This window comes from Poromitra crassiceps (assembly GCF_964638095.1).
Source record: "Poromitra crassiceps genome assembly, chromosome: 11".
NCBI lineage: Eukaryota > Metazoa > Chordata > Actinopteri > Beryciformes > Melamphaidae > Poromitra > Poromitra crassiceps.
Window position 1 is genome coordinate 49,797,248 of NC_139643.1, and position 12,136 is coordinate 49,809,383.

General features: G+C 46.3%; 1 protein-coding gene across 1 annotated transcript in view; it reads right to left on the reverse strand.

Annotated features, from left to right (window-relative positions):
* Window positions 1-631: 631 nt before the first annotated feature.
* Window positions 632-12,136, reverse strand: part of epha10 (EPH receptor A10) — a gene marked incomplete at both ends in the record, with an annotated part of 62,539 nt that continues 51,034 nt past the window's right edge. Inside the window, 6 exon segments of the mRNA XM_083646074.1 lie at window positions 632-746; window positions 2,059-2,223; window positions 3,615-3,805; window positions 11,147-11,299; window positions 11,865-11,930; window positions 11,932-11,952. Coding sequence (XP_083502200.1) covers window positions 632-746; window positions 2,059-2,223; window positions 3,615-3,805; window positions 11,147-11,299; window positions 11,865-11,930; window positions 11,932-11,952 — 711 coding nt within the window.

Sequence of the window (12,136 nt, forward strand, 5' to 3'; positions counted from 1 at the left end):
GGGGAGGGGCTAACGGGGAAATTCCACCCAAAAAATCTTTGTGTCTTTAAGCGCTAATCCATATCCAGTTCAGTTGGAGCGCAGTACAGTACGTCTCTGCCTGCCTCTCCCACTCAGGTCAGAACCGGTCCTGCTAGAGGCCGTATTTAAAATGTGTCTTTAAGCGCCGGTCCAGAACCAGCAAGACGGATTCAAGGTCAAAGTGCAGACAGGGGTCACATGACATCACTCCTCCGCTTTCCCCCCCCCCGATCGCATCGACAGGAAGACGGCCCGTCTCTCCGAGGGGGGCTCACAGAGCGAGGGGGGCTCACAGAGCGAGGGGGGCTCACAGAGCGAGGGGGGCTCACAGAGCGAGGGGGGCTCACAGAGCGAGGGGGGGCTCACAGAGCGAGGGCGGGAAGGAGTCGAGGAGGCCGTGAGGAAGGAGGCGCGAGAGGATGAGGAGGAGGAGGAGTTGAGCGGGGGGGAGTGCAGTCTTTCTTCTCTCCTCTCCTCCTGTCTGCCCGGGCCCTCGGTGCATGTGTGTGTGTGTGTGTGTGTGTCTGCCTCCGTTCACGTGTGTGTGTCTGCGTCGGTGTGAGATTATGTGTGTGTGTGTATGTGTGTGTGTGTGTGTGTCGATTGTTTGCTAGACCTGCACGCCGCGGCCGTGCATCTGGATGACCTGGGCTCGGAGGGTCTGGATTGCAGCCAGGATCAGCTTCTGGTGCTCCAGGGAGGTGATGCCCAGGCTCAGTACGTCTCTATGGAAACAAGAGGATGAAAGTCACCAAGGTCGGCTAGAAAGATTTCAAACTTACTGTCAGGAACTTGTTGACCTTTTCGAATCTTGCACAATCTAGCGCCTCCTGTCCACTCGGTACCTTCATTAGACCATATTATTGCCACAGTCGAGCCCAACCACCAGAGCCACCATAAGAGGAGACTTCACTAAACCTTTTAGACAGAGCACTTTGAGCCAAACAACTTTCTCACTTAAACCATCTCATGACTGGAATAAATAACCAGAAAACCTAATTCAGACTGACTGCATCTCTTTCTCCTTCTATCTACTGTATATTGACTTTGTACTTATTTGACTTGTATGTATTTATGTACATTGTTATGACACTGTAACCTCCCTTTTAGCTATGAACCTACTACTGTACTGTACTATACTGTACTGTACTGTAATGTGACGTGTATGCCTGTTCTTCTATTGTGATCCAGGGACTACAGATGAAAACTAGCCTCCTTGGCTAATTCTGCCATGTTTCTTTAATGTGCATTGTCCCTGTTAAATAAATAAATACAATACAAATATAGATATTATTGCATGCAGCCAAGCTGTTTGGAGGATTATACACATGCCAAATGTACCAGAACACCCTACTGATTAGTAATCAAGTCTCAAATTATATTTCCCAAAGTGTGATTTTTTGCCAATAGGCAAGGCAACAACAAATGGCCAGATTTTGAATAGGCCTTGGTGTCATGGCGTGGTAGGAGGGGTCTTCCAACAACAGAAATATTCGACGCAGAATGCATCAATCTCCACAGTGTGTGGACCGTGGAGGTTCAGTTTATTTCACTCACTATCATTCAGGAACCTCTTGCTGATATTTATTTTACTAGTCATATGTATGCTTCAGTGAAGCAGACATATTTATGCTTCAGCCAAGCAGACATATACACATTTAACCTTTTAAAAAATTGCTAAAATCACAGATACAAGGCTTCTTGCAAGGCACCGATGATGAGTTATGGTATTCTACGAGTCGATGACGAGCCATATAGAGATGGTCAGTCATTATATGCATGTGATCTCAATTCAAAATGAGTAATCCACCCATCAATTCATTTTCTGGCCGCTTATCCATGTAAAAAAATAAGATTAATCCGCAGCATTAAAATGTAATTCTCCCAGTCTCTCCTCTGATTATGTCCAATGCATAAATGTTTATAACTCTCACTTATACTGTACTTATCTATGCGCTAATCCTTTCGTTCATTCTGTCACTCAGCCACCCACCCCTCTGTGCAAACCTCCCCAGAGAGTTTGATGGAGCCACTCACTGTACGGTCATACGCGCCACAGACTCCAGGTAGCAGTATCCCGCGGCAGTGAAGTTGTCCTTGTATCGGCCCATGTCCACCGCGTCCAGCCACTCGCCCACCGAGTTGAAGGAGGGGAAGGAGGGAAGAGGCCTCTCTGCTAGCGTGATGGAGGAACTCAGGGTCCTAGAGGGGGTGGAGAGAGAGAGGGAGGGGAGAAGGGAGGGGGGGTGGGGTGGAGAGAGAGAGGGAGGGGAGAAGGGAGGGGGGGTGGGGTGGAGAGAGAGAGGGAGGGGAGAAGGGAGGGGGGGTGGGGGTGGGGAAGACGGGGAGGGAGGGAGGAGGAGACATCAACACCTTGGCTAGGTAGATCCCAATATTGACCCAGGAAATGTCTGGTAAGACAGACAGCATTTCGACTCTGCAAAAATTGACTAACTTTTTAAGTTAGTTTATCTTGTATCCAGGATTTCTTTGGTATGATATTATCGTATGCTACTGGCAGATATTGTTATTGGTTATTTATCTTAAAATAATGTAACCTGTTTCAGGGCATTTTCTGTTTTTTTTGTTATGATTCTGTCATTTTGGCATCTATTTTTGCTGTGGGAGATCTCAATTTCTGCAACTAGAACTAAAGGTAGCTCCTCTTTTGATTTGTCTATTCAGTGGTAAAAGATTGGTACACATTATCCCTTTTTAGACACACAGACACACAGACACACAGACACACACACACACACACACACACACACACACACACACACACACACACACACAACAAAAATAAAAACTTCAGATCCTGCTTTAACTTAATAGACCCTTTTCACGTGGGGCATTTTGTGTCAAAAAGGCAGAATAAACACAGGTGCAAGCAAAACACTAATGAGGGTTTCCAAATTCCAATCAGAGAGAAGGGTCTATAGGGCCTATATACCTTGTGGGCCCTAATTCATTTTTTTAATCAATATATATATTTGAATCAATCCCCCCAACTGGTGCCAGTGTGGAGGAGGAGCCTATAGAGTATTGATGAGCACAGCCTACCTGCGTGCCAGTGTGGAGGAGGAGCCTATAGAGTATTGATGAGCTCAGCCTACCTGCGTGCCAGTGTGGAGGAGGAGCCTATAGAGTATTGATGAGCACAGCCTACCTGCGTGCCAGTGTGGAGGAGGAGCCTATAGAGTATTGATGAGCACAGCCTACCTGCGTGCCAGTGTGGAGGAGGAGCCTACAGAGTATTGATGAGCTCAGCCTACCTGCGGGCCAGTGTGGAGGAGGAGCCTATAGAGTATTGATGAGCACAGCCTACCTGCGTGCCAGTGTGGAGGAGGAGCCTATAGAGTATTGATGAGCTCAGCCTACCTGCGTGCCAGTGTGGAGGAGGAGCCTACAGAGTATTGATGAGCACAGCCTACCTGCGTGCCAGTGTGGAGGAGGAGCCTACAGAGTATTGATGAGCACAGCCTACCTGCGTGCCAGTGTGGAGGAGGAGCCTACAGAGTATTGATGAGCACAGCCTACCTGCGTGCCAGTGTGGAGGAGGAGCCTACAGAGTATTGATGAGCACAGCCTACCTGCGTGCCAGTGTGGAGGAGCCCATGGCGTCAGGGGAGCGGATGGTCTTGCTGAGGGCAGAGTGGATCTGGCTGAAGCTGGGTCTCTCTGTCCTCTCCTTCTGCCAGCAGTCCAGCATCAGCTGGTGCAGGTGAGGAGGGCAGCTCACTGGAGCCGGCAGCCTGAAACCATCCTCTATGGCCTTGATCACCTACAGGGGAGAGAGGGAGAGAGAGAGAGAGAGAGAGGGAGAGAGAGGGATGTAAGCCATGGGATAAAGAGGGACAGACCGAATGAGTTAGTGACACTTTTCTCATTTCTCTCATTGAGGAAATCGTTGAAATGGACTCTGTTCAGAGACACAATACTCTAGTTAAAGTCGAGCTGAACCCAAAAATGACTTTTCTTTTCTTTTAGTTCAAATACCTGGGTATGCAGTGCACCTATTTAATAATGTATGCAAAAGAAAATCACAAAAATCTAATTTCTTTCGTTTTTCACACTTTTTCACATCAAAAGTTCATTTTTCAAGAGTAATTTACAGTTTGCTGACGTCACCTACTAGTACTATCAAATTTCTACCCCATTTCAACCAATCATATCACGACATGCAGCTGTCAATCAAATCTTCATTTCAGGATAATTTTCTCTTCCAAATGAAGTAGAAAATGGCGCCTAGTGCCTGTCATCTGGCAGAATTCCTATCCCATAAACGAACTACTAACTTGGCCAATTGTATGAAACATGAACAAAAAACAAAAACTATAATCTCTAAGAATGCAAAGAAATGTAACTGGCTCATTAAAACGCGCATTCCAGGAATATCGTATTTACAGAAATAGCGTAAATGGTGCGCGCTTGAGAGCGTGGTTGTCAGGGGTCGCCCGTCGGAGATTCCAGGCGGGCGGGCAGCACCCATGCATCGGATTGTCCACTCGCTCCGCACGAAGCAGCTGGCTCCCTGGTACTCCGCGGATCCCACTCGCGTAGCACGACAACACGCTGAATCCCACTCGATTTGGGGGTGGAACACGCCATGATTGACCAATGCCAAAGCCAGTCGACAGAATTGTCAAATCAAATCATCGACACGTATATGGTCCGCCTCTCAATTTGTTTTCAGCCTCCAAGGCTCACGCTAGTGCATTCTGTTCCGGTTCACCTATATACAATACAATACAATACAATACAATACTCTAGTTAAAGTACATTGTGTTCAGAAAGGCAATAATCTACCCTGACTGGGCTGGGAATCAGTTGTCTGATGTCACACAACAATGGCCGCAACCATGGAGTATGTAGTCCAAAGTATGAAGTGCCAAAATAAAATGTATAATGGAATCTATTACCTTCCGTTGCCACTCCTCATTTTCGTTTAAATATGCACTCGTTGTTAAGCTGTCTTGCTATTTGCCAAACAAAAAAAAAGTGTGTCGCGCTCCGCCATGTTTCTTGGTTGCGTTTTGGCTTTGTGCACTGGAACGCTTTGAAGGTGGGGGGTGGGACTTTTCCACTGGGAAACACCCACGTCCCAGGTGTCTGGAAGGCCGCATCATTTTGGCTGCGTTCTTGAATACGGGCAGGGGAGCGCAAAGTGAAACACTGTAGGTTTGTTGAGTCGTTAATATGATTTACTGAAATGTTCTCTCTTTAGAAAGAGTTGGAACAAAGAAGCAAGATTAATATAGTCTTATTCTTCTAGTGCCAAATTCACTTATAAGCTTAATGATATTCAGTGATTCAGGACAAATGGGGTTATTCTTGCTAGTGACCCCAGAATAGAGTCAAAAATACAATAAAAAGCGCACGCATACACACACAAAATAGGAAAAACAACCCCCCATTTCAAAGACATATAATTCACATCCCTGAAAATGGTGTAAGAAGGGTAGATCTGAATAGTGTTATAGCTTATAATAATAGCTGCTGAGCATACTGACTCCAACACTATCTGGCAACTTTCCACCAGTTATCAGTAAAATAAAGAAAGCTACCCCTGCAAAAACGAGACAATGCTTTAACGCTCCGTGATTGATTTGGTCTTTAGATTGAAAGGTTACTTAACAGGATATTCAAAGTCACTTAATGTCCCTCGACACGATATTTGATGGGGCATCGTACACAATTAATGGGGTCCTATCATGACTGTTAATTCCCTATAATAAAACTAATTGTACAGTAGGCATTGAACAAGGAGAGAAATGAGAGGGATGATGACACACAAACATCACTCCAGACAGTATTTCATTGAAAAACCCTTTTAAGCCATTGATACCTGATGCAGCATTTGTGTGTGTATCCCTTTAAGATCTCTTAAAGGGATACACACACAAATGCTGCATCAGGTATCAATGGGGTTAACTGGCATTGCTCTAAAAGAAAAGCAACAAAGCAGCACAACATGATTCTTACAAAAAAGACTCTGCTCTCGATTTAATGTTGTCAGTGGCGTTCTGTGAGACAATTCGCCTATTTCACTTTCCCCCCCCAATTCACCCATGTTGTGTCTAAGAGGCAGGAAATAACACAGGTGCAAGCAAGACACTAATGAGCGTTTCCAACTTCCAATCCATTTAGGTGTTCCACACAGCGCCGCCCGGGGCCCTAATGAGTGTCTTGCTCGCACCTGTGTTACTCTACTTCCTGCCTTTTTAGACACAAAATGGATGAATTGGTTGGGAAGTGAAGTAGGCTAACGCTGCCCTCAGATAGCATTAGCTCGAGAGCGTCCTGCCAGACATCCTCAACGTCCCCCCCCCCCCCCCCCCCCCCCGCTCAAAGCTCCTCCATCAAACTAATGTCGTCCCCGTTCAAAAACCATTCACCACAACACTTCACAAGAGATCTCCTCTCAATAGATCTGGGGACATGGCGCAGTATGTCCTCCCTCCGCATCGCTCAGAGAGTAACCATCTCCTGAAGGAGGACATCAAGTCAGAGACTAATCTCGGTAAAGACATCCATCAGCTGCGTTATTTCCTCCAGCTCTCTCTCTCTCTCTCTGTGTTCTCAAGCTCTCTCTCTCTCTGTGTTATTCAGCTCTCTCTCTCTCTCCGTGTTCGTCTCTCTCTCTCTCTCTCTCTCTCTCTCTCTCCGTGTTCGTCTCTCTCTCTCTCTCTCTCTCTCTCTCCGTGTTCGTCTCTCTCTCTCTCTCTCTCTCTCTCTCTCTGTGTTCTTCAGCTCTCTCTCTCTCTCTCTCTCTCCGTGTTCGTCTCTCTCTCTCTCTCTCTCTCTCCGTGTTCGTCTCTCTCTCTCTCTCTCTCTCTCTCTCCGTGTTCGTCTCTCTCTCTCTCTCTCTCTCTCTGTGTTCTTCAGCTCTCTCTCTCTCTCTCTCTCTCTCTCTCTCTCTCCGTGTTCTTCGTAAGCTCCCCGTCACAAAAGTGCTCCTCAGCGTTTGACATTTTCCATTTAATCAAAGCTGGGAGGGAAAGGGCACGCCGGAGCACAGGTGGGCCGGCCGGCCAGCAAAACTGCTGTTATGATATAATGTTAGCCATTTAGAGTGGATTAATATCCCCCGCCTCTCTACAAGCTTGACATTTTGGCAAATATGAACCCGGGTGAGGAGAAAGTTTCTGCTGCTTTGGATATAAGGCCACCTAAAAAAGTTAAAAAGGACTAGCTGCTGCATAACGATACATGCATAGCGGTATTCGTTTTTTGAGATACCGTTTAAAACGTTAATCATGTGCTTTTTAACGAGGCACCTCCCCGCATAAAGTGTTGGCATTATATCAAGATGAGAATACATTTAGGAGCGTTACGATGAAGCGCCGGTGGATTCATGAACTATAATGGACTCTTAAAATTAAATCACTATCGACTTGAATACTTTTTGAATGCCCATTGCCCAGTGTGTTGTCGGCTCCGGTCAGAAGAAAACAGCTTTTGAAGAATGATCTTCTCAACCTCTCTCGTCTCTCCTCTGCAGATCTTCTCCCCTCTCTCTCTCGTCCCTCCTCTGCAGAGTCTTACGTAATGCTTTCAACTGCACTGTGGAGGCATGGCTCCCTTCAAAAACTAAAGAAAAGAAGACAAAACAACCTTTTCGAAGGGCAAACATTCACCCAACCCACTTTCACTTAGAAATAATAGGTGTATCTCTGGGAGAGAAAAAAACCAGCTAGGAGCCCATCGACTGGGCGATCTCTTCGACCCTCAACTAGCAATCACTTTTACATTTCCTGAAGTGGAATGTTTTGGAGGGATTTTGGACTCTTAAAGAGCGGGGGGGGGGGGGGGGGGGGGGGGGGTGGCACCAGGGGGACAGGCGGAGGCCAGAAGATAGGGGGCGATGTGTCCTTAAGAGGAAACAGGATTGGTCATGGAGCTGATGCAGACTTAAAGAGGAGACTTAGGCCCAGCAGAAGCTTTTAGAGCGTTTCTTTTAACACATTGAGTGCCAGTCATGTTTTCAATCCTGTAGGTAAGTTGTGCCAGGGGTGTTTTTGACGATTCTGGCTCATTTTACAACAGCCGAGGATTATTTTCTGTTAAGAATTCATGAACACCAATCATCTAAAAATAACTAATAGAATGTGTGCTTTCTCTGTCTAAAAGAGTTAGTTTGCAGAGTTAGTAGTTATGTAGATATTAGCCGTTGAGTACAGCATGGTTTCAGCGTCTGGAAATTTATTCAGAGATAAATGGCTTTTTGTGAAACAGTCACTTTAACCATTCATTTTTGGCATCAGTAAGACCGTCAGACATTCTAAACAATAGTTTTGAACAGTAATTTCCTCCATAACAACAGGAAACACCCCTCTCATTCAAACTCCTCCCTCCGTGTGTCTTCTCCTCCTTCCTCCTGGCTTACAGCGGGCGTGTCAGAAGCGCGTTGCTGCTGCCTGCCTGCCTGCCTGCGTGCCTGCCTGCCTGCTTGCCTGCGTGCGGACGCTCCTTGTGCGAGTCAAGATGGGCCGGGGAATGCGTGGGCGATGGGCAGATGTTGATTCTGGCCTTTCTGAGGTGTTTCAAAGTGTGTTTCACCTATAATCTATTTTGCAAATCGCTCTCCGCTCTCTGTGTGCTGCTGCCTGCGCGCGGCCGCTCTCGGCCAAGACAAGTCTGAAATGGATTACTGTAAAATCGCCTCGCCATTTCCTTGAATGGCTTGCTCCAGCGGCAGTTTTTTCTTTGATTTCGGTCGTCTGGGGGAGCACTGTCAACACTTAGTGGGTCGGTAAAATAGATTATACACATTCTCTTGCTCCAATAGTGATCTCGAAGATGTAAAAGTTGTTGATTGATGTCCCACCGTCAAAAAAAAAAAATGTTTATGTAAGACGAGTAAACTCGGCTCTGGCACTCAAGCGTTGGATTATGTAAGACGAATTATCTCGGCTATGGCACTTAACGTGTTAATAAGATCCGAGCGGGCCACGGACACACAGTTCATAGATCTATAGAGGGAAGGGATGGGATGGAGGCTGGGGGGTGGGGGTGGTGGAGAGGGGGGTAAGGTACAGATAGCAGTGAAATATGAAACGCCAATGAGAGAATAAGGAAAAAGATGACCGGAGAGATGAATAGGAAGTACCCCTTGTCTCTCTTCCACACACACACACACACACACACACACACACACACACACACACACACACACACACACACACACACACACACACACACACACACACACACACACACACACACACACAGGGTTTTTCCTGCATAGAGGAACTTTTGGCGCCCCCCCCAAAGAGATTTTAGCCACCCCCCCAAGGGCATGATATATTTGAGTTCCGGACAACCCTGACTGCATACTAACTCAAAATCATACCTTTATTTTTACCGTATCATTTTTTGAGAATTTCAAAGTTAAAGTCCCACACCTTCAAATGGCTTCCTATCTAGAACTTGGGGTGCTGTAAAAACACGTTGCTCCATAAGTTCCGACAATAATCTGATATAATATTTGAGATCAGGACAACTCTGACGACACACCAAGTTCAAAATGAAGCATTTTTTTACCGTGTCAATTTAGAGAATTTCAAAGTTAAAGTCTTACATTTGGTATGTTGAAATGAAACACATTGCGCCATAATTTCTGACAAAGATCTGATATATTTGTATTCAGGATAACGCTGACTATATACACTAACCCAGAGCCATGTATATAGAAGAGTCGCGACATCTCCATTCACTCCAATGGACCAGTTGTTTTTTTACCTCACAAAAGTCAGGTTCTGGATTAAGCAGCGCTGTCAAGTTGCAGCAAAATGGACCGTTTGTCATGTCCTTTAAAAGGGTCAGACGTTCAAACTGTACAGCATATTATCAGCTTTATTTTATGCATTCAAACGTAGCCCGAGCCCCCTTCCTGGCTAGTCATTAGCTACATGAGTCACACATTTTGACACCACTCTCTTAAGCTGCGTTCACACCGACCTATTAAAGTTTTCCGCTGGCATCGAGTTTACATACAAAGTCAATGCAAACGAGCGATTGAGCGTATATTCGCCCGGGAGAAAAATCGCTGGGCGTCAGAGCGACAGAGACAGAGCGATAGGGAGAAAATACGCTCGTCGCCCGAGATGAAATATCCCAACTCGAGCGAAAATACACTGGCATCAGTCGCTCGCTGTTCAACGCTGATTGGCTGCCGTGTGAGAGCGAGTCAAAGATCACACTGGCTTGGAACAAACCGCTGGTTTATTGTGTGGCAACAAACCGCATTGACAGCCTGACAGCTGACATGAAGTGAAGTCTGTCCTACCGGTATGGAGCTCGCATTAGGAGCCACGCTGATAGGCTTAGCTTGTAAACAAACGACGGGGGCTCGTAGTGGACAAACAGCATGACATTGCGTAACGTTATAGCCCCCCACATGTCCGTCAATTCGTGTGCCTGTTGATGAGCGATTTAAACAGAGCGACAGAGCCATTCCAAAGGGTTGAATCAAGCGACAGAGCGAAAAATAAATATCTCGGTGTGAACACAGCTTTACTAGACTGCTCTGCACTAACCACTAACTATTTATAAAACTCTCCTTGGGCTTGTCCCGTCTTATTTACGGACATATCTGTCCAGAAGCCACAGCCACTATGGCCTATGTTCACAGGATTATTTCCAGTTGACTGCTCCGCATCCTCGCACCAAGTGGGGAGAAAGAGCTTTTAAATACGCTGCCCCTTAGCTTGGAATACCCTTCAGAAGGATTTAAAATGGCCAGAATTGGTCTCCCTTGCTGAGTTTGGCGGGATCCTGAAGGACATGGAACGTGAGACCATTGGTCAATGTCTCTGCAACTAGATTTGTAGAATCACATTTTATATTATTGTATTGCTGTATTGTTGTATGTTTTCTATGTACTGTTGACATGTTGTGCTGCCTTCTTGGCCAGGTCACCTTTGTGAAAGAGATCATTGATCTCAATGGGTTTTTAACCTGGTTAAATAAAGGATAAATAAATAAATAAATAAATAAATAAATAAAAAACCCAACGTGTATGCATGACAGGAAACAACAATCATATTTCCTGTCGTGTGGAGTCACCCCCCTCACCACCCAAGGGCCCATTCGGAGCCAGAAAACACCCTGAGCCACTTACATCCTGGTTGCCCATATCCCAGTAGGGTCTCTCTCCGTAGGACATGACCTCCCACATGACGATGCCAAAGCTCCAGACGTCGGAGGCCGAGGAGAAGCGGTGGTACTGGATGGCCTCCGGAGCGGTCCACAGCACCACGCTCTTCCCCCCGTGCTGGAGGAAGAGGGAAGAGGAAGAGGAGAGATCGAGGGGGCGGGGGTCAGCTCACACACAAAGACACAAAGATTTGATAATATCCTTTGGAAACATTTCTGAATGATCCAAATAATCTTCCGGGGACTGAATACACCTGAAAGTGGAGTGCTCAAGTAACCAGGGAAATAAGTTTCCTTCATACAAGCTAAATTATATGACCTCCTCTCAAAGTAAAGAAATACAAAATAACCTCTGCTACTTTATTTATTTATTTATTTTGGCCTGGGAACCAAATGGGAAATAATGTTCGCTTGCCTTGGGCCCAAGGCTCGTTTAAAAAAGTACTGCCACTCTGGTCACGTGTGGACCTTCGACCAATAGGCTTGCGTCCCACTTTGGGGGGTTATTATTGAAGAAACTAGGACACAAAATCACTTAAACAGCACTAAGTAAGAAGCAAAACAGGGTTTTTCTTCCAAATAAAACGGGGCTAGCATGTCCTGAAAGGCTGACATCCTAACAAATCACTTCCCTGCTTAAATACATACAAGCACAGCATGCTCCAAAACAACGCCGTCCTCACCAGTGTGGTGTAGATGGCCTCAATCTTGTCCTCCTGAAGCGGTCTGAAGCCGGAGACCTTACAGCCCCAGGTTGGCGTTAACCAGCACCTGACGGGGGGGGGACGGGGGACAATCGGATCAGCATAGGTGACATTAGGAGGACAATGGTCTGGGTATGAGCACTCATCCCCCTGGTGGGCAAAGCTCTTATTGCACTGGGGACATTATTGATTGCTTCTGGGAACAGGTGGCTCTGCGGCTGCTGCGTTGTCAGTTGGACAGACAGACAGTT